Source organism: Coregonus clupeaformis, chromosome 26 (assembly GCF_020615455.1).
Source record: "Coregonus clupeaformis isolate EN_2021a chromosome 26, ASM2061545v1, whole genome shotgun sequence".
NCBI classification, from domain to species: domain Eukaryota; kingdom Metazoa; phylum Chordata; class Actinopteri; order Salmoniformes; family Salmonidae; genus Coregonus; species Coregonus clupeaformis.
Window position 1 is genome coordinate 38,904,468 of NC_059217.1, and position 27,651 is coordinate 38,932,118.

The following is a 27,651-nucleotide window of genomic DNA, read 5'->3' on the forward strand; positions in this document are numbered from 1 at the left end:
TGCTCATTTTAGAAGACGTCGATGGCTGGCTCATCGACGGCGATTTCTTCCTGAGTCTTCTCTTCTTGGCTTCTTCAGTCTAGTTGTCCAGTCGCTGAAGATAATGGGAGGCTGATTGAGGGGAGGCGTCCCCTCTTATAGGGACACCTGTGCTCCCATTGGCTGCAGGTGTGTGCATAATTTTGCTTCAGGCTGTTGCTGCCTTAGGGCAGAGGGTAAACCACTAGGAGCAGAGCTCCCCTATGGGGCGGAGCTCCACGATATAGAACTAAAGCAGGAAGCACCAGTGACTCGGTTAATAAAAAAGTGGTCAGATGATGCAGATGTTAAGCTACAGGACTGTTTTGCTAGCACAGACTGGAACATGTTCCGGGATTCTTCAGATAGCATTGAGGGGTACACCACATCAGTCATTGGCTTCATCAATATAATAATAATAATAATAATAATAATAATATGCCATTTAGCAGACGCTTTTATCCAAAGCGACTTACAGTCGTGCGTGCATAAATTTGTGTATGGGTGGTCCTCTGTAGCTCAGCTGGTAGAGCACGGCGCTTGTAATGCCAAGGTAGTGGGTTCGATCCCCGGGACCACCCATACACAAAAATATATGCACGCATGACTGTAAGCCGCTTTGGATAAAAACGTCTGCTAAATGGCATATTATTATTATTATTATCAATAATGATGACGTCGTCACCACGGTGACCGTATGTACATACCCCAACCAGAAGCCATGGATTACAGGCAACATCCGCACTGAGCTAAAGGGTAGAGCTGCCGCTTTCAAGGAGCGGGACTCTAACCGGACGCTTATAAGATATCCCGCTATGCCCTCCGATGAACCATCAATACAGGACTAAGATTGAATCGTACTACACCGGCTCTGACGCTCGTCGGATGTGGCAGGGCTTGAAAACTATTACAGACTACAAAGGGAAGCACAGCCGCTAGCTGCCCATTGACACAACCCTACCAGACGAGCTAAACCACTTCTATGCTCGCTTCGAGGCAAGCAACACTGAAGCATGCATGAAAGCACCGGCTGTTCCGAATGACTGTGATCACGCTCTCCATAGCCGATGTGAGTAAGACTTTTTTAAGCAGGTCAACATTCACAAGGCCGCAGAGCCAGACGGATTACCAGGATGTGCTGACCAACTGGCAATTGTCTTCACTGACATTTTCGAAATGTCCCTGACTGAGTCTGTAATACCAACATGTTTCAAGCAGACCACCACAATCCCCGTGCCCAAGGACACTAAGATAACCTGCCTAAATGACTACCGACTCGTAGCACTGACGTCTGTAGCCATGAAGTGCTTTGAAAGGCTGGTCATCGCTCACATCAACACCATTATCCCAGAAACCCTAGACCCACTCCAATTTGCATACCGCCCCAACAGATCCACAAATGATGCAATCTCTATTGCACTCCATACTGCCCTTTCCCACCTGGACAAGAGGAACACATACGTGAGAATGCTATTCATTGACTACAGCTCAGCGTTCAACACCATAGTGCCCTCAAAGCTCATCACTAAGCTAAGGATGCTGGGACTAAACACCTCCCTCTGCAACTGGATCCTGGACTTCCTGACGGCCCGCCCCCAGTTGGTAAGGATAGGTAACAACACATCTGCCACGCTGATCCTCAACACGGGGGCCCCTCAGGGGTGCGTGCTCAGTCCCCTCCTGTACTCCCTGTTCACCCATGACTGCATGGCCAGGCACGACTCCAACACCATCATTAAGTTTTCCGACGACACAACAGTTGTAGGCCTGATTACTGACAACGATGAGACAGCCTATAGGGAGGTCAGAGACCTGGCTGTGTGGTGCCAGGATAACAACCTCTCCCTCAACGTGACTAAGACAAAGGAGATGATTGTGGACTACAGGAAAAAAAAGAGGACTGAGTACGCCCCCATTCTCATCGACGGGGCTGTAGTGGAACAGGTTGAGAGCTTCAAGTTCCTTGGTGTCCACATCACCAACGAACTATCATGATCCAAACACACCAAGACAGACGTGAAGAGGGCACGACAAAGCCTATTCCCCCTCAGGAGACTGAAAAGATTTGGCATGGGTCCTCAGATCCTCAAAAAGTTCTACAGCTGTACCATCGAGAGCATCCTGACTGGTTGCATCACCGCCTGGTATGGCAACTGCTCGGCCTCCGACCGCAAGGCACTACAAAGGGTAGTGCATACGGCCCAGTACATCACTGGGGCCAAGCTTCCTGCCATCCAGGACCTCTATACCAGGCGGTTACCCTTCCCCAGATCTGTGCCTCGACACAATCCTGTCTCAGAGCTCTACGGACAATTCCTTCGACCTCATGGCTTGGCTTTTGCTCTGACATGCACTGTCAACTGTGGGACCTTGTATAGACAGGTGTGTGCCTTTCCAAGTCAAATCAAATCAAATTTTATTGGCCACATGCGTCGAATACAACAGGTGCAGACATTACAGTGAAATGCTTACTTACAGCCCTTAACCAACAGTGCATTTATTTTGAATAAAAAAGTAAAATAAAACAACAAAAAAGTGTTGAGAAATAATTAACAGAGTAGCAGCAGCGTAAAAAGATGGGGTGGGGGGGCAGTGCAAATAGTCCGGGTAGCCATGATTAGCTGTTCAGGAGTCTTATGGCTTGGGGGTAGAAGCTGTTGAGAAGTATTTTGGACCTAGACTTGGCACTCCGGTACCGCTTGCCATTCGGTAGCAGAGAGAACAGTCTATGACTAGGGTGGCTGGAGTCTTTGACAATTTTGAGGGCCTTCCTCTGACACCGCCTGGTATAGAGGTCCTGGATGGCAGGAAGCTTGGCCCCAGTGATGTACTGAGCCGTACGCACTACCCTCTGTTGTGCCTTGCGGTCGGAGGCCAAGCAGTTGCCATACCAGGCGGTGATGCAACCAGTCAGGATGCTCTTGATGGTGCAGCTGTAGAATTTTTTGAGGATCTGAGGACCCATGCCAAATCTTTTCAGTCTCCTGAGGGGGAATAGGCTTTGTCGTGCCCTCTTCACGACTGTCTTGGTGTGTTTGGACCATGATAGTTCGTTGGTGATGTGGACACCAAGGAACTTGAAGCTCTCAACCTGTTCCACTACAGCCCGTCGATGAGAATGGGGGCGTGCTCAGTTCTCTTTTTTTTCCTGTAGTCCACAATCATCTCCTTTGTCTTGGTCACGTTGAGGGAGAGGTTGTTATCCTGGCACCACACAGCCAGGTCTCTGACCTCCTCCCTATAGGCTGTCTCATCGTTGTCGGTGATCAGGCCTACCACTGTTGTGTCGTCGGCAAACTTAATGATGGTGTTGGAGTCGTGTCATGTCCAATCAATTGAATTTACCACAGGTGGACTCCAGTCAAGTTTTAGAAACATCTCAAGGATGATCAATGGAAAGAGGATGCACCTGAGCTCAATTTCGAGTCTCATTACAAAGGGTCTGAATACTTATGTAAATAAGGTATTTTTGTTTTTAATTTTGTATAAATCTGCACACAAAAAAACAACTGTTTTCACTTTGTCATTATGGGGTATTGTGTGTAGATTGATGAGGAAATTGTTTTCTTTAATCCATTTTAGAATAAGGCTGTAACGTAACAAAATGTACAGTCGTGGTCAAAAGTTTTGAGAATGACACAAATATTAATTTTCACAAAGTCTGATGCCTCAGTTTTTATGATGGTAATTTGCATATACTCCAGAATGTTATGAAGAGTGATCAGATGAATTGCAATTAATTGCAAAGTCCCTCTTTGCCATGAAAATGAACTTAATCCCCCAAAAAACATTTCCACTGCATTTCAGCCCTGCCACAAAAGGACCAGCTGACATCATGTCAGTGATTCTCTCGTTAACACAGGTGAGAGTGTTGACGAGGACAAGGCTGGAGATCACTTTTTCATGCTGATTGAGTTAGAATAACAGCCTGGAAGCTTTAAAAGGAGGGTGGTGCTTGAAATCATTGTTCTTCCTCTGTTAACCATGGTTACCTGCAAGGAAACACGTGCCGTCATCATTGCTTTGCACAAAAAGGGCTTCACAGGCAAGGATATTGCTGCTAGTAAGATTGCACCTAAATCAACCATTTATCGGATCATCAAGAACTTCAAGGAGAGAGGTTCAATTGTTGATTAGAATGCTTCAGGGTGTCCAAGAAAGTCCAGCAAGCGCCAGGACCGCTGCGGGATCGGGGCACCACCAGTGCAGAGCTTGCTCAGGAATGGCAGCAGGCAGGTGTGAGTGCATCTGCACACACAGTGAGGCGAAGACTTTTGGAGGATGGCCTGGTGTCAAGAAGGGCAGCGAGGAAGCCACTTCTCTCCAGGAAAAACAGCAGGGACAGACTCATATTCTGCAAAAGGTACAGGGATTGGACTGCTGAGGACTGGGGTAAAGTCATTTTCTCTGATGAATCCCCTTTCCGGTTGTTTGGGGCATCCGGAAAAAAGCTTGTCCGGAGAAGACAAGGTGAGCGCTACCATCAGTCCTGTGTCATGCCAGCAGTAAAGCATCCTGAGACCATTCATGTGTGGGGTTGCTTCTCAGCCAAGGGAGTGGGCTCACTCACAACTAAGAACACAGCCATGAATAAAGAATGGTACCAACACATCCTCCGAGAGCAACTTCTCCCAACCATCCAAGAACAGTTTTGTGACAAACAATGCCTTTTCCAGCATGATGGAGCACCTTGCCATAAGGCAAAAGTGATAAGTGGCTCAGGGAACAAAACATCAACATTTTGGGTCCATGGCCAGGAAACTCCCCAGACCTTAATCCCATTGAGAACCTGTGGTCAATCGTCAAGAGGCGGGTGGACAAACAAAAACCCACAAATTCTAACAAACTCCAAGCATTGATTGTGCAAGAATGGGCTGCCATCAGTCAGGATGTGGCCCAGAAGTTAATTGACAGCATGCCAGGGCGGATTGCAGAGGTCTTGATAAAGAAGGGTCAACACTGCAAATATTGGCTCTTTGCATAAACTTTATGTAATTGTCAATAAAAGCCTTTGACACTTATGGAATGCTTGTAATTATACTTCAGTATACCATAGTAACATCTGACAAAAATATCTAAAAACACTGAAGCAGCGAACTTTGTGAAGACCAATACTTGTGTCATTCTCAAAACTTTTGACCACGACTGTATAAACAATAAAAAATATTACATGACATTACATTTCATAACACTTTTCACAACACATTAAGTGTGTGCCCTCAGGCCACTACTCTACTACCACATACAGTGAGGGAAAAAAGTATTTGATCCCCTGCTGATTTTGTACGTTTGCCCACTGACAAAGAAATTATCAGTCTATAATTTTAATGGTAGGTTTATTTGAACAGTGAGAGACAGAATAACAACAAATAAATCCAGAAAAACGCAGGTCAAAAATGTTATAAATTGATTTGCATTTTAATGAGGGAAATAAGTATTTTACCCCCTCTCAATCAGAAAGATTTCTGGTTCCCAGGTGTCTTTTATACAGGTAACGAGCTCAGATTAGGAGCACACTCTTAAAGGGAGTGCTCCTAATCTCCATTTGTTACCTGTATAAAAGACACCTGTCCACAGAAGCAATCAATCAATCAGATTCCAAACTCCCCACCATGGCCAAGACCAAAGAGCTCTCCAATGATGTCAGGGACAAGATTGTAGACCTACACAAGGCTGGAATGGGCTACAAGACCATCGCCAAGCAGCTTGGTGAGAATTGACAACAGTTGGTGCGATTATTCGCAAATGGAAGAAACACAAAATAACTGTCAATCTTCCTCGGCCTGGGGCTCCATGCAAGATCTCACCTTGTGGAGTTGCAATGATCATGAGAACGGTGAGGAATCAGCCCAGAACTACACGGGAGGATCTTGTCAATGATCTCAAGGCAGCTGGGACCATAGTCACCAAGAAAACAATTGGTAACACACTACGCCGTGAAGGACTGAAATCCTGCACCGCCCGCAAGGTCCCCCTGCTCAAGAAAGCACATATACAGGCCCGTCTGAAGTTTGCCAATGAACATCTGAATGATTCAGAGGAGAACTGGGTGAAAGTGTTGTGGTCAGATGAGACCAAAATCAAGCTCTTTGGCATCAACTCAACTCGCCGTGTTTGGAGGAGGAGGAATGCTGCCTATGACCCCAAGAACACCATCCCCACCGTCAAATATGGAAGTGGAAACATTATGCTTTGGGGGTGTTTTTCTGCTAAGGGGACAGGACAACTTCACTGCATCAAAGGGACGATGGACGGGGCCATGTACTGTCAAATCTTGGGTGAGAACCTCCTTCCCTCAGCCAGGGCATTGAAAATGGGTCGTGGATGGTTATTCCAGCATGACAATGACCCAAAACACACGGCCAAGGCAACAAAGGAGTGGCTCAAGAAGAAGCACATTAAGGTCCTGGAGTGGCCTAGCCAGTCTCCAGACCTTAATCCCATAGAAGATTTGTGGAGGGAGCTGAAGGTTCGAGTTGCCAAACGTCAGCCTCAAAACATTAATGACTTGGAGAAGATCTGCAAAAAGGAGTGGGACAAAATCCCTCTTGAGATGTGTGCAAACCTGGTGGCCAACTACAAGAAACGTCTGACCTCTGTGATTGCCAACAAGGGTTTTGGCACCAAGTACTAAGTCATGTTTTTCAGAGTGATCAAATACTTATTTCCCTCATTAAAATGCAAATAAATTTATAAAATTTTTGACATGCGTTTTTCTGGATTTTTGTTGTTGTTATTCTGTCTCTCACTTTTCAAATAAACCTACCATTAAAATTATAGACTGATCATGTCTTTGTCAGTGGGCAAACTTACAAAATCAGCAGGGGATGAAATACTTTTTTCCCTCACTGTATCTACAATACAAAATCCATGTACGTGTGTGTTATCATGTGTATGCCTGTGTGTGTGTGTGCTGTTGTATTTTTATCTTTAAAAATAAATCTGATTCTACTGCTTGCATCAGTTCCCTGATGTGGTTCCATATAGCCATGGCTCAATGTAGTACTGTGTGCCTCCCATAGTCTGCTCTGTACTTTGGAATTGTGAAGAGACCTCTGGTGGCATGTCTTGTGGGGTATGCATGGGTGTCCGAACTGTGTGCTAGTGGTTTAGCTCGGTGCATTCAGCATGTCAATACTTCTTACAAAAACAAGTAGTGATGAAGTCAATCTCTCCTGTACTTTGAGCCATGAGAGATTGAAATGCATATTATTAATGTTAGCTCTCCGTGTACATTTAAGGGCCAGCCGTGCTGACCTGTTGTGAGCCAATTATAATTTTCCTAAGTCCCTCTTTGTGGTACCTGACCACACGACTGGACAGTAGGACCTGCCTTCTTGATAGTGTTGTTAAGAAGGCAGAGCAGCACATTATTATGGACAGACTTCTCTTTACCTTAGCTACTGTTGCATCGACATGTTTTGACCATGACAGGTTACCATCCAGGGTTATTCCAAGCAGTTTAGTCACCTTAACTTGCTCAATTTCCACATTATTCATTACAAGATTTAGTTGATGTTTAGTGAATTATTTGTCCCAAATACAATGCTTAAAGTTTTTGAAATATTTAGCACTAACTTACACTACTGGTCAAAAGTATTAGAACACCTACTCATTCAAGGGTTTTTCTTTATTTTGACTATTTTCTACATTGTAGAATAATAGTGAAGACATCAAAACTATGAAATAACACATATGGAATCATGTAGTAACCAGAAAGCGTTAAACAAATCAAAATATATTTTATATTTGAGATTCTTCAAATAGCCACCATTTGCCTTGATGACAGCTTTGCACACTCTTGGCATTATCTCAGCCAGCTTCATGAAGTAGTCACCTGGAATGCATTTCAATTAACCGGTGTGCCTTGTTAAAAGTTAATTTGTGGGATTTATTTCGTTCTTAATGTGTTTGAGCCAATCAGTTGTGTTGTGACAAGGTAGGGGGGTATACAGAAGATAGCCCTATTTGGTAAAAGACCAAGTCCATATTATGGCAAGAACAGCTCAAATAAGTAAAGAGAAATGACAGTCCATCATTACTTTAAGACATGAAGGTCAGTCAATCCGGAAAATGTCAAGAACTTTGAAAGTTTATTCAAGTGCAGTCGCAAAAACCATCAAGCGCTATGATGAAACTGGCTCTCATGAGGACCACCACAGGAATGGAATACCCATAGTTACCTCTGCTGCAGACGATAGGTTCATTAGAGTTACCAGCATCAGAAAATGCAGCCCAAATAAATGCTTCACAGAGTTCAACTAACAGACACATCTCAACGTCAACTGTTCAGAGGAGACTGTGTGAATCAGGCCTTCATGGTTGAATTGCTGCAAAGAAACCACTACTAAAGGACACCAATAAGAAGAAGAGACTTGTTTGGGCCAAGAAACACGAGCAATGGACATTAGACCGGTGGAAATATGTCCTTTGGTCTGGAGTCCAAATTTGAGAATTTTGGTTCCAACTGCCGTGTCTTTGTGAGATGCAGTTTGGGTGAACGGATGATCTCTTCATGTGTATTTCCCATCGTAAAGCATGGAGGAGGAGGTGTTATGGTGTGGGTGTGCTTTGCTGGTGACACTGTCTGTGATTTATTTAAAATTCAAGGCACACTTAACCAGCATGGCTACCACAGCATTCTGCAGCGATACACCATCCCATCTGGTTTGGTCTTAGTGGGACTATCATTTGTTTTTCAACAGGACAATGACCCAACACACCTCCAGGCTGTGTAAGGGCTATTTGTCCAAGAAGGAGAGTGATGGAGTGCTGCGTCAGATGACCTGTTGATTGACAGTCTCCTTCCTGGTCCTCAGCTCTTGATTGGTTGATTTACACTCTCCTTCCTGGTCCTCAGCTCTTGATTGGTTGAGTTACCCTCTCCTTCCTGGTCCTCAGCTCTTGATTGGTTGATTTACCCTCTCCTTCCTGGTCCTCAGCTCTTGATTGCTTGATTTACACTCTCCTTCCTGGTCTTTGATTTTTAGCTGGACAATGTGGACGAGCAGGCAGCCCAGATCCGCCGGGAGCTGGATGGACGACTACAGCTGGCAGAGAGGGTAGCCAAGGTAAGTCCTACACCTATAGCCCTCCAAATAAGAAGGCGAAGTAAGCCAAGAACAGTGATCATCAGCTCTGGTCATGGAGAGCAACATTTCTTACCAGACAAGTACTTTCACACCTGAATCAACTAACCAACTACACAATGATTAGTTGAATCAGGTTTGTTAAAGGAAAACTCCACCCAAAAACTAGGTTTTGGTAATTGTTTAATTAGTCCATTTTTGATATAGTCCTGAAATGTTTTGCTCTGTATTTTTAAAGTTATATATCTTGAAAACGTGATTGCTGACATGCAAAACATTTTGGGACTATATCAACAATGGACTAATGAAACAAATGGCTAAAGATAGTTTTTGGGTGGAGTTTTCCTTTTTAAAGCTGGGTAGGCACCCTGTAGCTTAAAATAACATTTGTGATTACAGTAGTTATAAACTGCCAAAATAGTGGATGCAGAACTCTTCCTCTAACACTGACTCCCTCTCAGGAGAGGAAGTACCCCAAGTTTGTGTCCAAAGACATGGAGGCGATGTACATTGAGGAGCTGCGCTCGTCTGTCAACCTGCTCATGGCCAACCTGGAGAGCCTACCTGTGGCCAAGGGAGGTCCTGACTTCAAACAGAAGCTCAAACGCTCCTCCATGAACAACTCCTTCCTGGACATGGGCGAGGAGACCGAATTCCTCTCCAAGTCCGACGTAGTCCTCTCCTTCACACTGGAGGTGCGTGTGTGCGTGCGCGAGAGATCATCTTGTACTCTTACCCATAAAGTTATTTAGTGGTACTCTCAGGTTGCTCACAGTCAACATTAAATGATTTGTTGAATTCTGGTGGACTTTTAAAGGAAAGATCAATGTGTATTTGACATTTATTTACATTAGTCTTTTAGTTGTTTATCTATTCTGGGGTCAGCTTGAGGGTTATTGTGTGTACTAAGGGGCCAGTCAAAACAAACTAAACACATCTGCTCTTTGATTTTGCTTGGTGCGTGCCTGCCTGCCTCCGTGCGCGCTGTATAACATTTGTTTCTCTATACAGTGTCCCCTCTGTTTGTGGATTCGGTGATAGTGCCTCGACTGGATTTACACGACCCAGTGACTCTTCGCGTCTAATGCTGCCCTTTCTATCTGCAGACGTGTGGAGCTGACCATGTCCTCTCTGTTGCTGTTTGCAGATAGTGATAGTGGAAGTGCAGGGCCTGAAGTCTGTGGCTCCTAACAGGATTGTGTACTGCACCATGGAGGTGGAGGGTGGGGAGAAACTGCAGACAGACCAGGCAGAAGCCTCCAGACCACAGTAAGTCATCATTAACAACATTAACACGTTTGCAGGTTCCCTTGCTGCAGTGGCCACATAATTTATTGACTGTGTGTGTTCACTGTCATTACCTCCAGATAAGAGCGTCTGCTTAATAATGACTGTTCAGTCATATTTTGAAATGTCAAGTGAACAGTAGTCGGTGTCTTGGAAAAACCTGGTGTCTCAGAAAAGTAACCTGAGTAATATGGTTTATTTTCAGATCTATTACCATATATTGATGGAAGTTCACAAGGCAATTTGAATGACTTATTTTAGTCCAGAACATGGCTGGGGAGGACTAATTTTAATGTATTGTTATATATTAAGAAAAAAAATCTGATGCAAGGTTTTTCCAAGACGTGTATAGGGAATATGTAACAATGTCCGATGGGTTTGAGTTGGAACTGTCTCAAGAGACGTAAGGTGTGTTTTGAACATTTCAGACGCAGCTATTTTGTACTTTAAATGGAAGCTGGCTGTTTACAGCAGAGAGAGCATTGCCTGTTTAGGTCTAAGTGGATTATCCCTGGTCTTGGTATGTCAGCTTTTAAAGATGAAATAAACGTGAGCACGGCAGCCATACCTGATGGTAATGCAGTCAGACCTTAGCTTTGAAATGCTTACAATGCCCTGCGTCTCTGAACTTAGAAGAGTAAAACACCACGCTCTATGTAATAGACTACTGGTTTTAACATCTAAGGCTACAAAGCTTCCCCAGAGCATTGTTTAATGTTCTGAATGGCGCCTATTAAAGCTGTGAGTTATGTAATGCAAGAGGGTTGGGTGGTAGTGAGCACTCTTGATAGCTCTGCTGTCTTCTCCCATCTGAATCACCATGACACATCACCAATGACAGTGCTGGGTCCACAGAACAAAGCCTCGCCACCTCTTAACCTCCTTCTCGTGTTGTGATTTTTCCTCCGCTGTCCGCTCCACTTGTTTTTCAGCATAGCAGGCGGGTGGCACCATTGGGAGGTGAATAGACAGCACGGCGGAATTTGTGTTCGGTGGCGTAACCCCGGGCTACCGTGACATTCAGGTTCAGTGTTGGGTCAAGGAGTTCACCTGTCTGAGCTCATGACATCATTTCCACTTCCTTTGTTAGCTTGGCTGAAAACCTGGATGGCTTCTTGGTCATCTCGCAAGAGTTCTGGGCAGGGGCGCAACTTTGGTTTTAGAAGTGGGGGGGGACATTTCATGTAATTTTTTTGTCAGATAAATAACGCTCGGAGGTGTCCGCATGGTCCTAAAGCACACCATTGCATTGTTTTGTATCACATTCCAATGATAAAACGTGTGGGACAAAAATGCAATTTCAGAATGTGGGGGGGGACATGTCCCCCCTGTCCCCAGTGAAAGTTGCGCCCCTGGTTCTGGGCCTACCCAATCTAGATGTGGCTTGTAGTAGCCTACATAGCTGGTTATAATGAGGTGTTGGAGTGTATTCTTTAACACACTTGCTCAGTGTTCCCCCACCTGATTGAAATGGAAATTAATTAAGATGAATCCCAGGCGCTGGCCATATTAAAGTCTGGTATTAGGTGAAGTCCTGCTGCTTGCCCTTTAAACATGGTGTCTGTGGGAACACTAGTTTAATAGTTTTTATCATTCCACCTCTTTTAGCTGAACATTTATCGTCTTGTCCACCGAAGCTTAAATTGAAAATATTTGAGACTTCTGGTCACCTAATGTTCATATCATCCCATCCACAAAGCTGAGGGATACAGTTAACAGCCTCTGTTGTGTGACTTGGCACCGCATTATCCTTCCGATCACATCACTGCTACTGTCTCACAGCCTCCAGCAGAAGTTAAATGTCTGCTTGTTGATGATGAGGTTACAGTGAGTCATTGCTTGTTGCCGTGCGTCTGGACGTTGATTTCGGCGTGGTTATTAGAATGGTGGTGGCAGCAGTCTGGTAATGCATTAATAAGACTGCCCTTTCAGACTCTCAGTGGTGGAGAATTTCCCAGAGCTCAGACCGTGAGTGCTCTCCAGTACCTGTCACTACAATATACCATCTTCATTAGCCCAGAAACCAGAAAAACATTGCCTTCAAGCCACAATCTGGAAGATTACTTGCTGTTCAATTTAATGGTAATTTTAATTAATGACATACCATTTGATTCTTGAATAACATAACTTTGTACATGGCCTTCGTACAACTGTCTTATCCTATCATGACCAAAATAAAGTCAAAGTATGTAGTAATATTTTTTGTCATAATCTCATGGACAGCCAGTCCATGTGTCCATAGCACTGTCTATTACAGAATCATTACACATTCTTAAGGACATTTTTAGATCCTTTTCCTTACCGTTCAAGGCTCCATTCAATTTGAAGTCATTATACGCCTCTGCGTAGGCTGACAGCGAGATATAACATATTTTTCATTGTCTTGCGTCTTGGTTTTGACGGCAGTTTACTTGACTGAAAAATGAATCGGTGCATTTCTAAGTATTTGAAACATAGACTGACAGTGCTTGTCCTTCAGCAGAGATGGGGAAATACCTTCCTTCCCACACACTCGCTAGTCTTGCTCTCTTTTCAAGGAAGAAATGGAGTCAATGTTTTACTAGCCGGGTCCGTCATTGCTGCTATTTTATTCCTCTTCAGATCTGATAATGCATCGGAGACAGAAAACGCCTTAGGTAAATATAGCTAACATAGTTAACCTCCCTCACATGGCAAACTTAACTGTTGACTTGTGCGCTTTCCTAAGAGAGGCGAACAAAGACAGAACCGTGTTGGGTAAAGTCTGCTAAGGGTTATCTCCAGAGTCCATTTTCTTTGTGTACTGTGATAGAAATAACACGAGGCAAACAATACCCACTTCTTGTTTGAATTTCCCTTTGGCTTTACCCTCCTCTGAATTAACAGTTCATATTTATTTTGTCTCTCGCAACTTGAGGGACAGACAGTTTTGAACGCATTCCACACGTTGCCTTGGCAACTGGGATTTTTTAAATTTTTTAGCTACATTGGATTCCCGCTGTCCTTGAGAAGCAAGGGGTCATTCAGGATTCTGAGTCCATGCTTTCATGCATGTATGCAACTGAACATACACAAACACACACACACACACACTAACAGACAGTCGTGAACCGTCGTGCAGATGCTATCCCACTGGGCACAGACTTCAGGTCAATGCTAGTTTTGATACATATTAAATTGTAAAACCAAAAACATTTTAACCATGTCATTGGAGTCAGGGTAAAAGACAGACATTCCTGAAATCCCTTTACATAGATGACTTTTTGCAAATCCAATCACTTTTCCACTATGATTTAACGTCATCACATTGTTTTTTTTGTTGAAATGAAGTGGGAACAAGATTCAACCAGTTTGTGTGCAGTGTGATACCTGAACGACCCATCATGCTCATGCTCATCCTCATCCTCATCCTCAACCTTGAACCCACATCAGAAGCTTCCAGTAGAGTACAGACCTACACTGACTAGACTGGGTACTCACTGGGTATGGACTAAAATGACTAGACTGGGCACTCGCTGGGTATGAAACATAAGGGCCGAGTCATCATTCATGATTGCTGTATAACCATGAAGAAAGGAAACAACAGAGCTTTTGTAGCTGTAAAAGAACAACACACATCTTTAGATATAGGCCCACAAAATGCCATGTGATACAGTCAGCCGTGTGGAGGAAGAGGTGAAGCACCACACACACACACACACACACACACACACACACACACACACACACACACACACACACACTGATGTTCATAGAAAACTTTGCCACTGCCATTCTCTCGTCTAGAAGCTGAGTGAGTGGTGACTGCACACATCTGAACATTTTCTATTTCCCCTGCGAAATCAATTCCAGAGTTACTTTTCAACAACTCCCAGGCATAATGGGAGGCACCACTCCTCACCGGACATTCACTGGGTTGCCACTCCAGTAGAAAGAGGAAGCGTTGTGTGACGGAATAAAAGGGGGATAGAAAGGTTTCACTCTTCTATGGTAATACAATTATAGAGTCTTTGGTCTGTGAGCACCCACAATGTGTTATTGGCAGCAAGATAATGGGTACAAGGGTGGAGAAGGCGCCAGAGGAGATGGCTGCCGTTTTACGGCCCTCTAACCAATTGTACTATTATGTGTTGTGATGTCACGAGAGGCTACACAGCTTTCAGCGGGATTGCTCAAGTAGTGCAAGGAGACCAGGTTCAACCAAAACAAGGATTTTATTAAAGGTCTTGGGAAACTAACGAAAGTATAACACAATACTGTTCTCTGGTGGCTCTTTAAGGGTTAACAGTTCAGGGATGTCTCTTCCACATCCAAACTCATAACTCTCCCTCGCTCAAATAACTTTTCCCCAGTCTTACTGTATTCCACGTTGCAGCTAGTGGCCAACCCAGCAAAACGTCCTTCCAAATGTCCCACACGTATTTCCACAGGTGCATATATCCAAAGGTGAGTATTTCCCAAAGGTAAGTATCTCCAAATCCTTATATTCCTCATGGAAGTGGACGTGCAGCACTCTTGTCCTCCAGAGAGCCCACGTTGGAGACTGTGTCTCTTCACCCCCCCACACACTCCCCCAGTGTGTCTCTTCCCTTCCCAAACCTTCAGCTCATCAGCTCCTCATTTGTTTCAGCTGCGTGGGAAGATTGGCCATAGAGGGTTGGAGTTCCCGACCATACCAGCAGATGGAGCCATAGCTGTCTGGGTTTGCAGCCACCTCAGGGGGATGTAACGTCCCTCCAGGACACAGCCTCTCGTGACATCACAGTGTGTTTTTTCACGTTATTTGTAATTTATTCTTTACATAATGTTTCTGCCACCGTCTCTTATGACCAAAAAGAGCTTCTGGATATCAGGACAGCGATTACTCACCTCGTATTGGACAAATATGTTTTCTTCAATGAGTCGGACGCGAAGGATATTCTACAGACACCCGACAAGGCCCAAATCCCCGTCATTCGCATGAGAAAGAGACCGAGATATCGTGGACATAGGTAGGGGTGCCTTGTAAGGATCCGACGGCGAGCGAGTAAACTGCCTCTTCCATCAATCCTATTAGCCAACGTACAATCATTGGATAACAAAATGGACGACCTAAGATCAAGAAAATCCTACCAGTGTGACATTAAAAACGGTAATATCTTATGTTTCACCGAGTCGTGGCTGAACGACGACATGGATAACCTACTGCTGGTGGGATATACGCTACATCGGCAGGATAGAACGGCTGACTCCGGTAAGACAAGGGGTGGCGGTCTGTGTATATTTGTAAACAACAGCTGGTGCACGAAATCTAATACTAAGGAAGTCTCAAAGTTTTGCTTGCCTAAGGTAGTATCTCATGTCTATTTACCACCACAAACCGATGCTGGCACTAAGATTGCACTCAGTGAGCTGTATAAGGCCATAAGCAAACAGGAAAACGCTCATCCAGAGGCAGCGCTCCTAGTGGCCGGGGACTTTAATGCAGGGAAACCGTTATACCTCATTTCTACCAGCATCTTAAATGTGCAACCAGAGGGAAAAAAACTCTAGACCACCTTTACTCCACACACAGAGACGTGTACAAAGCTCTCCCTCGCCCTCCATTTGGCAAATCTGACGATAATTCTATCCTCCTGATTCCTGCTTATAAGCAAAAACTAAAGCAGGAAGCACCGGTGACTCGGTTAATAAGGAAGTGGTCAGATGACGCAGATGCTAAGCTACAGGACTGTTTTGCTAGCACAGACTGGAATATGTTCTGGGATTCTTCTGATGGTATTGAGGAGTACACCACATCAGTCACTGTCTTCATCAATAAGTGCATCGATGGCGTCGTCCCCACAGTGACCGTACTTACATACCCCAACCAGAAGCCATGGATTACAGGCAACGTCCGCACTGCGCTAAAGGGAAGAGCTGCCGCTTTTTCAAGGAGCGGGACTCTAACCCGGACGCTTATAAGAAATCCCGCTATGCCCTCCGACGAACCATCAAACAGGCAAAGAGTCAATACAGGACTAATATTGAATCGTACTACACTGGCTCCGACGCTCGTCGGATGTGGCAGGGCATGCAAACTTTTACAGACTACAAAGGGAAGCACAGCTGCGAGCTGCCCAGTGACACGAGCCTACTAGACAAGCTAAATTACTTCTATGCTCACTTCGAGGCAAGCAACACTGAAGCATGCATGAGAGCATCAGCTGTTCCGGATGACTGTGATCACGCTCTCCGTAGCCGATGTGAGTAAGACTTTTAAGCAGGTCAACATTCACAGACAGATTACCAGGACGTGTAGTCCGAGCATGCGCTGACCAACTGGCAATTGTCTTCACTGACATTTTCAACATGTCTGAGTCTGTAATACCAACATGTTTCAAGCAGACCACCGTAGTCCCTGTGTCCAAGAACACTAAGATAACCTGCCTAAATGACTACAGACCCGTAGCACTCACGTCTGTAGCCATGAAGTGCTTTGAAAAACTGGTCATGGCTCACATCAACACCATTATCCCAGAAACCCTAGACCCACTCCAATTTGCATACCGCCCCAACAGATCCACAGATGATGCAATCTCTATTGCACTCCACACTGCCCTTTCCCACCTGGACAAGAGGAACACATACATGAGAATGCTATTCATTGACTACAGCTCAGCGTTCAACACCATAGTGCCCTCAAAGCTCATCACTAAGCTAAGGATCCTGGGACTAAACACCTCCCTCTGCAACTGGATCCTGAACTTCCTGACGTGCCGCCCCCAGGTGGTAAGGGTAGGTAACAACACATCTGCCACGCTGATCCTCAACACGGGGGCCCCTCAGGGGTGCGTGCTCAGTCCCCTCCTGTACTCCCTGTTCACTCATGACTGCATAGCCAGGCACGACTCAAACACCATCATTAAGTTTGCAGATGACACAACAGTCACCGACAACGATGAGACAGCCTATAGGGAGGAGGTCAGAGACCTGGCCATGTGGTGCCAGGAGAACAACCTCTCCCAACGAGATCAAGACAAAGGAGATGATTGTGGACTACAGGAAAAAAGAGGACTGAGCACGACCCCATTCTCATCGACAGGGCTGTAGTGGAACAGGTTGAGAGCTTCAAGTTCCTTGGCGTCCACATCACTAACAAACTGTCATGGTCCAAACACACCAAGACAGTCATGAAGAGTGCACGACAAAGCCTATTCCCCCTCAGGAGACAGAAAAGATTTGTCATGGGTCCTCGGATCCTCAAAAGTGCTACAGCTGCACCATCGAGAGCATCCTGACTGGTTGCATCACCGCCTGGTATGGCAACTGCTTGGCCTCCAACCGCAAGGCACAACAGAGGGTAGTGCATACGGCCCAGTACATCACTGTGGCCAAGCTTCCTGCCATCCAGGACCTCTATACCAGGCGGTGTCAGAGGAAGGCCCTCAAAATTGTCAAAGACTCCAGCCACCCTAGTCATAGACTGTTCTCTTTGCTACCGCACGGCAAGCGGTACTGGAGCGCCAAGTCTAGGTCCAAAAGGCTTCTTAACAGCTTCTACCCCCAAGCCATAAGACTCCTGAACAGCTAATCATGGCTACCCAGACTATTTGCATTGTCCCCCCCACCCCACCCCACCCACACTTTTACGCTGCTGCTACTCTGTTTATTATTTATGCGTAGTCACTTTAACTCTACCCACATGTACATATTACCTCAATTACCTCAACTAAACGGTGCCCCCGCACATTGACTCTGCTTCCCTACTGTTATTTTATTTTTACTGCTGCTTTAATTATTTGTTATTTTTATTTTTTAGTTATCTATTTTTTAGTTAATACTTTTTTTCTTAACTGCATTGTTGGTTAAGGGCTTGTAAGTAAGCATTTCACTGTAAGGTCTACCCCTGTTGTATTCGGCGCATGTGGCAAATAACATTTGATTTGATTTGAATCACCATTTGAAATGGACGTGATATTTTGACTGTCTTTTTTCCCTTAACTCTTTTGATTACTGAATATACACAAATACCTGTATGGTGCTTAATATCAGCTCTTAGTTACGCAACAATTGTAGTCCTATGCATGTTTAATCCTGATGGGTGGAATCTTGTCTTTCAGGTGGGGCACTCAGGGGGACTTCATGACGACACACCCGTTACCCATGGTCAAAGTGAAGCTGTTCACAGAGAGCACAGGGGTACTAGCTCTGGAAGACAAGGAGCTGGGACGGGTAAGACACCAGCACATACAGTGGGGAGAACAAGTATTTGATACACTGCCGATTTTGCAGGTTTTCCTACTTACAAAGGATGTAGAGGTCTGTAATTTTTATCATAGGTACACTTCAACTGTGAGAGACGGAATCTAAAACAAAAATCCAGAAAATCACATTGTATGATTTTTAAGTAATTAATTTGCATTTTATTGCATGACATAAGTATTTGATACATCAGAAAAGCAGAACTTAATATTTGGTACTGAAACCTTTGTTTGCAATTACAGAGATCATACGTTTCCTGTAGGTCTTGACCAGGTTTGCACACACTGCAGCAGGGATTTTGGCCCACTCCTCCATACAGACCTTCTCCAGATCCTTCAGGTTTCGGGGCTGTCGCTGGGAAATACGGACTTTCAGCTCCCTCCAAAGATTTTCTATTGGGTTCAGGTCTGGAGACTGGCTAGGCCACTCCAGGATCTTGAGATGCTTCTTACGGAGCCACTCCTTAGTTGCCCTGGCTGTGTGTTTTGGGTCGTTGTCATGCTGGAAGACCCAGCCACGACCCATCTTCAATGCTCTTACTGAGGGAAGGAGGTTGTTGGCCAAGATCTCGCGATACATGGCCCCATCCATCCTCCCCTCAATACGGTGCAGTCATCCTGTCCCCTTTGCAGAAAAGCATCCCCAAAGAATGATGTTTCCACCTCCATGCTTCATGGTTGGGATGGTGTTCTTGGGGTTGTACTCATCCTTCTTCTTCCTCCAAACACGGCGAGTGGAGTTTAGACCAAAAAGCTCTATTTATGTCTCATCAGACCACATGACCTTCTCCCATTCCTCCTCTGGATCATCCAGATGGTCATTGGCAAACTTCAGACGGGCCTGGACATGCGCTGGCTTGAGCAGGGGGGACCTTGCGTGCGCTGCAGGATTTTAATCCATGACGGCGTAGTGTGTTACTAATGGTTTTCTTTGAGACTGTGGTCCCAGCTCTCTTTAGGTCATTGACCAGGTCCTGCCGTGTAGTTCTGGGCTGATCCCTCACCTTCCTCATGATCATTGATGCCCCACGAGGTGAGATCTTGCATGGAGCCCCAGACCGAGGGTGATTGACCGTCATCTTGAACTTCTTCAATTTTCTAATAATTGCGCCAACAGTTGTTGCCTTCTCACCAAGCTGCTTGCCTATTGTCCTGTAGCCCATCCCAGCCTTGTGCAGGTCTACAATTTATCCCTGATGTCCTTACACAGCTCTCTGGTCTTGGCCATTGTGGAGAGGTTGGAGTCTGTTTGATTGAGTGTGTGGACAGGTGTCTTTTATACAGGTAACGAGTTCAAACGGGTGCAGTTAATACAGGAAATGAGTGGAGAACAGGAGGGGCTTCTTAAAGAAAAACTAACAGGTTTGTGAGAGCCGGAATTCTTACTGGTTGGTAGGTGATCAAATACTTATGTCATGCAATAAAATGCAAATTAATTACTTAAAAATCATACAATGTGATTTTCTGGATTTTTGTTTTAGATTCCGTCTCTCACAGTTGAAGTGTACCTATGATAAAAATTACAGACCTCTACATCCTTTGTAAGTAGCAAAACCTGCAAAATCGGCAGTGTGTCAAATACTTGTTCTCCCCACTGTACATCAACCTATTTTTATTTATATCAGTCACTATCAGTATCAATCATTATTCATATAATTTACATCAATATCTTTCACTATTGATATCAGTCACTATTGATATGAGTCACAATCAATATCAACCACTATTGATATAATGTACTAGCAATATTAGATACTAGCAATTAGCATGACCCAATCAATCATTGTCTTGGCAATGTAACAATGTAGCCCAAGCAGTCATGTACCTAGGCTAGTTTTTCCCCTGACATGGATGCCATTGAGATGTTTGAGACATGCATTGCATTGAATGTGCAAGAGCTGTAGGTGTTATTGTACAGAAAGAGCCCCCTCTCGCTTCTCTCTATCACTATAGCAATGGCGCCGGAGGAGATGGCTGCCGTTTTACGGGCTCCTAACCAATTGTGCTATATTGTGTGTTTTTTCACGTTATTTGTAACTTATTTTGTACATAATGTTTCTGCCACCGTCTCTTATGACCGAAAAGAGCTTCTGGATATCAGGACATCGATTACTCACCTCGTACTGGACAAAGATTTGTTCTTTAATGAGTCGGACACGAAGGATTTACTTCAGACACCCGACAAGGCCCAAATCCCTGTCATTCGCGGCGATATCGGGGACGTAGGTCGGGGTGCCTTGTAAGGATCCGATAGCGAGTGGGTAATCTGCCTCTACCATCAGTCCTATTAGCCAACGTACAATCATTGGATAACAAAATAGACAAGCTATGATCACGAATATCCTACCAACAGGACATTAAAAACTGTAATATCTTATGTTTCACTGAGTCGTGGCTGAACGATGACATGGATAACATACAGCTGCCGGGCTATACGCTGCATCGGCAAGATAGAACAGCTGCCTCCAGTAAGACAAGGGGTGGCGGTCTGTGTGTATTTGTAAACAACAGCTGGTACACGAAATCTAATATTAAGGAAGTCTCAAGGTTTTACTGTTATTTTACTGCTGCTCTTTAATTATATATTTTTATTTTTTACTTAACACGGATGTTTCTTAAAACTGCATTGTTGGTTAAGGGCTTGTAAGTAAGCATTTCACTGTAAGGTCTACACCTGTTGTATTCGGCGTATGTGACAAATACAATTTGATTTGATTTGATCCCCATCCCCCTCCCCATCTCTCTCCTCAGCCTCTCTCTGTCTGTGGCACCCCCTCCCCCTCCCCATCTCTTTCCTCATCCTCTCTCTGTCTGTGGCACCCCATCCCCCTCCCCATCTCTTTCCTCAGCCTCTCTCTGTCTGTGGCACCCCCTCCCCCTCCCCATCTCTCTCCTCAGCCTCTCTACTCTCTGTCTGTGGCACCCCATCCCCCTCCCCATCTCTCTCTCTCTTTCCTCACCCTCTCTACTCTCTTCCCCCAGACAGCCATGGTTTTCTGATGTCCTTCACCTGTCTGTTCCTATCAGAGTCACGGAATATGGATGTGTCAGTCACTGACTAACTGTCTGAGAGACACTGTTTTTGTATCTTGCGGGGTGTGTGTGTACGCACGTGCGAATCTGTTCATCTTTTTGCAGAAGCCATCATTACTACACCTTCTGTAAAATTGCAAATTCTCTATTTTTTCTCATCTCTCCTGTGCCCTCTCCCTTCGTCACCCCCATTCTTCCCCTCTCTCCCTTCCTCTCTCTCCCTTCCTCTCCCTTCCCCTCTCTCCCTTCCCCTCCCTCCCTCTCTCTCCCTTCCCCTCCCTCTCTCTCCCTTCCCCTCCCTCCCTTCCCCTTCCCCTCCCTCCCCCTTCCCCTCCCTCCCCCTTCCCCTCCCTCCCTTCCCCTTCCCCTCCCTCCCTTCCCCCCTCCCTCCCTTCCCCTTCCTTCCCCTCCCTCCCTTCCCCTTCCCCTCCCTCCCTTCCCTTCCCCCTCCCTCCCTTCCCCTTCCCCTTCCCCTTCCCCTCCCTCCCCTTCCCCTTCCCCTCCCTCCCTTCCCCTTCCCCTCCCTCCTTCCCCTTCCCCTCCCTCCCTCCCTTCCCCTTCCCTCCCTCCCTTCCCCTTCCCCTCCCTTCCCCTCCCTCCCTTCCCCTTCCCCTTCCTCCCTTCCCCTTCCTCCCTTCCCCTTCCCCCCTCCCCTCCTCCCCTTCCCCTCCCTCCCTTCCCCTTCCCCTCCCTCCCTTCCCCTCCTCCCTTCCCCTTCCCCTCCCTCCCTTCCTTCCCCCTTCCCTCCCTCCTTCCTTCCCTTCCCCTCCCTCCTTCCCTCCCTCCCTCCCTTCCCCTTCCCCCTTCCCCTCCCTCCCTTCCCCTTCCCCTCCCTGCCTTCCCCTTCCCCTCCCTCCCCCTCCTTCCCCTTCCCCTCCCTCCCCCCTCCCCCCTTCCCCTCCCTCCCCCCCCTCCCTTCCCCTCCCTCCCTTCCCCTTCCCCTCCCTCCCCCTTCCCCTCCCTCCCCCTTCCCCTCCTTCCCCCTTCCCCTCCTTCCCCCTTCCTCCCCCTCCTTCCCCCCCTTCCCCCTCCCTCCCTTCCCCTCCCCCTTCCCCCTCCTTCCCCCTTCCCCTCCCTCCCTTCCCCTTCCCCTCCCTCCCTTCCCCTTCCCCTCCCTCCCTTCCCCTTCCCCTCCCTCCCTTCCCTTCCCCTCCCTCCCTTCCCCCTTCCCCTCCCTCCCTTCCCCTTCCCTCCCTCTCTCCCCTCCCTCCTTCCCCTCTCTCCCCTCCCTCTTCCCCTCTCTCCCTCCCTCCCTTCCCTCCCTCCCTTCCCCTCTCTCCCCTCCCTCCTTCCCCTCTCTCCCCTCCCTCCCTCCCCCTCTCTCCCCTCCCTCCCTTCCCCTCTCTCCCCTCCCTCCCTCCCCTTCTCTCCCTCCCTCCCTCTCCCTCTCTCCCCTCCCTCCCTCTCCCCTCTCTCCCCTCCCTCCCTCTCCCCTCTCTCCCCTCCTCCCTCTCCCCTCTCTCCCCTCCCTCCCTCTCCCCTCTCTCCCTCCCTCCCTCTCCCCTCTCTCCCTTCCCCTCCCCTCTCTCCCTTCCCCTCCCTCTCTCCCTTCCCCTCCCCTCTCTCCCTTCCCCTCCCTTCCCCTCACTCCCTTCCCCTCCCTTCCCCTCTCTCCCTTCCCCTCACTCTCTCTCCCTTCCCCTCCCTCCCTGCCCCTCCCTCCCTACCCCTTCCCCTCCCTCCCTACCCCTTCCCCTCCCTCCCCTCCCTTCCCCTTCACCTCCCCCTCCCTCCCTTCCCCTCCCCCCTCCCTCCCTTCCCCTCCCCCTCCCCCTCCCTCCCTTCCCCTCCCTCTCTCTCTCCCTCCCTTCCCCTCCCTCTCTCTCTCCCTTCCCCCTCCTCCCTCTCTCCCTCCCTTCCCCTCCCTCCCTTCCCCTCCCTCCCTCCCCCTCCCTCCCTTCCCCTTCCCCTCCCCTCTATCCCCTCCCTCTCCCCTCCCTCCCCCCTCTCCCTCCCCCCTCTCTCTCTCCCCCTCTCTCTCTCCCCCTCCCCCCTCTCCCTCCCCCCTCTCTCTCTCCCCTCCCTCCCTCCCTCCCTCCCATTCCCAGGTGATCCTGAACCCCACCACCAACGGACCCAAGCAGGCAGAGCTTCACAAGATGGTGGTGTCAAAGAACAGTCAGGACGCAGAGCTGAAGATCAAACTAGCCGTCCGCATGGACAAACCCCCCAACATGAAGCACAGTGGGTAAGAACTACACTACCCAGTCATACTGAGGGTATGAACTACAATGAACTACAATACCGAGTCATACTGAGGGTATGAACTACATTACACAGTCATAATGAGGTCAGGGAGAGCGGGCAAGCTTAGGGCACACTATCAATAATTTTATAGGACCCTAGAGCAGGGTTCCCTAACTGGCGGCCCAGCCTGTGGATGATTGTATTTGGCCCCCCAAGTTCTTTTTTTGGTGGGGAAGGGGACATAGTCTCCCGAGTGGCGCAGTGGTCTAAGGCACTGCATCGCAGTACTAGCTGTGCCACTAGAGATCCTGGTTCGAATCCAGGCTCTGTCGTAGCCGGCCGCGACCGGGAGACCCATGGGGCGGCGCACAATTAGCCCAGCGTCGTCCAGGGTAGGGGAGGGCATGGCCGGCAGGGATGTAGCTCAGTTGGTAGAGCATGGCGTTTGCAACGCCAGGGTTGTGGGTTCGATTCTCACGGGGGCCAGTATGAAAAAAATTAAAAATTAAATAATGTATGCACTCACTAACTGTAAGTCGCTCTGGATAAGAGCGTCTGCTAAATGACTAAAATGTAAATAAATACTCTTAAAAACACCAGCAAATCAGCTCCAAGTGATTTTAATTTAGGAAATCTGTTCCAAAGTATTCCCACACATAATAGATACAGTATGTGTGATCATATACACATGTAAACAAGGTGTGGTAAACCGTGGGGTGTTGGGTTGAGCGTGCAGAGATGAACACAGAGGCGGGGAGGTTCTAGTCAGGAAAACACGACTTTACTAGGCAACAAAATAAACAGAACAACAAAAGTACTTAGGTTTGGCTCGGTACCTTCTTCTCAGATTCGACTCCGTGCCTCCAGGAGCTTTGTTCCCCTCCGTAGGCTCACTCCTTGCCTCTCTCTCTGTCTTCCTCGCGGTGTGCCACGGTGCTTCCTTTATGTGGCCTGCACCGCTGGTGGGCACTCTCCCCTAATTACATCTACTTGGGTCCATCAGCGTCGGGGTGCCCAGCCCATGTACTCCCAGCAGAGGGAGCCAACGTCACGGCACGTACCTCCCCTCTATCACCAACCCCCGGGGTAGACCTCCTGGGATACCACAAAGGTTTGAAATGATTGTTTTAGTCAAATATATTTGTTTGGGCTTCTTGCAGTGAATTTACAGTCTACAAATTACATTGAATGTTCATTTCTCTACCATAAACTGCCTCCAACGTTGTTTTAGAGAATTTGGCAGTACGTCCAATCGGCCTCACAGCCGCAGACCACGTGTAACCACGCCAGCCCAGGACTTCCACATCCGGCCTCTTCACCTGCGGGATCGTCTGAGGGGAGGTGGGGGAGTATTTCTGTCGGTAATAAAGCCCTTTTGTCAGGGAAAAACTCATTCTGATTGGCTGGGCTTGGCTCCCCAGTCATGGCTGCACTCCTGCCCAGTCATGTGAAATCCATAGATTGGGGCCTAATGAATTTATTTTAATTTACTGATTTCCTTATTTGAACTGTAACTCAGTAAAATATTTGAAATTGTTGCATGTTGCGTTTATATTTTTGTTCAGTATATTTCTAATTATGTTCCGGCCCCCTGACCATCCATCTAGTTGATGATCCCTGGCCTAGAGTTTACTAGGATATGTTTTGTATGGGATATGTATGTTTTTCTCCCATTGCATCATAAGATCTGATGCAAAACAACAAAGTGACTAATGCACGTGTCAAACTCATTCCACAGGGGGCCGAGGGTCTGCGGGTTTTCACTCCTCCCTTGTGCTTGATTGATGAATTAAGGTCACTGATTAGTAAGAAAAACCAAAAACCAGCAGACACTAGGCCCTCGATGGCCCTCCATAAAGGGTTAGGCTGTAATAGAAACTGTCATAAGAACATGAGGCAAAGAAAGGATAGCAGCGCCCCCTAGTGGTGACTAATAGAGGAGATGGAGAGAAGGAAACTGAGAGAAAGATGATGAGCTAAGGTTAGAAAAGCAGAGGCATGGACAACTGCTGTCTGTCAATAAGCGGACATAACATTTTGTATAAAGGAAGTGTGTGTGTGTGTGTTCGCATGTGCGGACGTGCCTGTGTGTGCAGGCGTGTGTGTATGTGTCTGTCTGTCTGCCTGTGGGATGTTAAGTGGCTCCCCCTAATTGGCTAGTGTCTCTTCAGAAGTTTAATACCATCTCAGCTGACCCTTTGAGTGCCAAGGAGGACACTAGGGTATATACAGTGCATTCGGAAAGTTTTCAGACCCCTTGACCTTTTCCACATTTTGTTACGTTACAGACTTATTTTAAAATTTTTTTTTTTTAATCCCCCTCCTCAATCCACACACAATACCCCATAATGACAAAGTATAAACAGGTTTTTATAAATTTTTGCTAATTTATAAAAAAAAAAAAAAATGGAAATAACACATTTACATAAGTATTCAGACTCTTTACTCAGTACTTTGTTGAAGCACCTTTGTCAGCGATTACAGCACCTTTGGCAGCGATTACAGCCTCAAGTCTTATTGGTTATGACGCTACAAGCTTGGCACACCTGTATTTGGGGCGTTTCTCCCATTCTTCTCTGCAGATCCTCTCAAGGTCTGTCAGGTTGGATGGGGAGCATCGCTGCACAGCTATTTTCATGTCTCTCCAGAGATGTTAGATCGGGTTCAAGTCCGAGCTCTGGCTGGGCCACTCAAGGACATTCAGAGACTTTTCCAGAAGCCACTCCTGCATTGTCTTGGTGGAAGGTGAACCTTTGGCCCAGTCTGAGGTCCTGAGCGCTCTGGAGCAGGTTTTCATCAAGGATCTCTCTGTACTTTGCTCTGTTAATCTTTCCCTCGATCCTGACTAGTCTCCCAATCCCTGCCACTGAAAAACATCCCCACAGCATGATGCTGCCATCACCATGCTTCACCGTAGAGATGGTGCCAGGTTTCCTCCAGAAGTGACGCTTCGCATTCAGGCCAAAGTGTTCAATCTTGGTTTCTTCAACCAGATAATCTTGTTTCTCATGGTCTGCGTCCTTTAGGTGCCTTTTGGCAAACTCCAAGCAGGCTGTCATGTGCCTTTTACTGAGGAGTGGCTTCTGTCTGGCCACTCTACCATAAAGGCCTAATTGGTGGAGTGCTGCAGAGATGGTTGTCCTTCTGGAAGGTTCTCCAATCTCCACAGAGGAACTCTGAAGCTCTGTCAGAGTGACCATTGGGTTCTTGGTCACCTCCCTGACCAAGGCCCTTCTCCCCCGATTGCTCAGTTTGGCCGGGCGGCCAGCTCCAGGAAGAGTCTTGGTGGTTCCAATCCTCTTCCATTTAAGAATGATGGAGGCCACTGTGTTCTTGGGGACATTCAATGCTGCAGAAATGTTTTGGTACCCTTCCCCAGATCTGTGCCTCAACACAATCCTGCCTCGGAGCGCTACAGACAATTCCTTATATAGATAGGTGTGTGCCTTTCCAAATCATGTCCGATCAATTGAATTTACCACAGGTGGACTCCAAGTTGTAGAAACATCTCAAGGTTGATCAATGGAAACAAAACAAAAAAATGTAAATGTAAATGAAACAGGATGCATCTGAGCTCAATTTCGAGTCTCATAGCAAAGGGTCTGAATACTTATGTAAATAAGGTATTTCAATGTCTATTTTTTATACATTTGCAAACATTTCTAAAAACCTGTTTTCACTTTGTCATTATGGGGTATTGTATGTAGATTTATGAAGATTTGTATTTATTTAATCCATTTTAGAATAGTTCTGTAATGTAACAAAATGTGGAAAATGTCAAGGGGTCTGAATACTTTCCTAATGCACTGTATATACGCTGAACAAAAATATAAACG

General features: G+C 46.7%; 1 protein-coding gene across 6 annotated transcripts in view; it reads left to right on the forward strand.

The window, feature by feature from the left end:
* The window catches only part of cadps2 (Ca++-dependent secretion activator 2), a 221,895-nt gene that overhangs the window by 94,292 nt on the left and 99,952 nt on the right, over positions 1-27,651 (forward strand). For all 6 annotated transcript variants that reach the window (XM_041849500.2, XM_041849501.2, XM_041849504.2 and 3 more), the window contains exons 4-8: positions 9,009-9,089; positions 9,569-9,802; positions 10,255-10,376; positions 18,455-18,566; positions 23,677-23,816. In XM_041849500.2, coding sequence (XP_041705434.2) covers positions 9,009-9,089; positions 9,569-9,802; positions 10,255-10,376; positions 18,455-18,566; positions 23,677-23,816 — 689 coding nt within the window. The remainder of the gene's footprint in view (positions 1-9,008; positions 9,090-9,568; positions 9,803-10,254; positions 10,377-18,454; positions 18,567-23,676; positions 23,817-27,651) is intronic.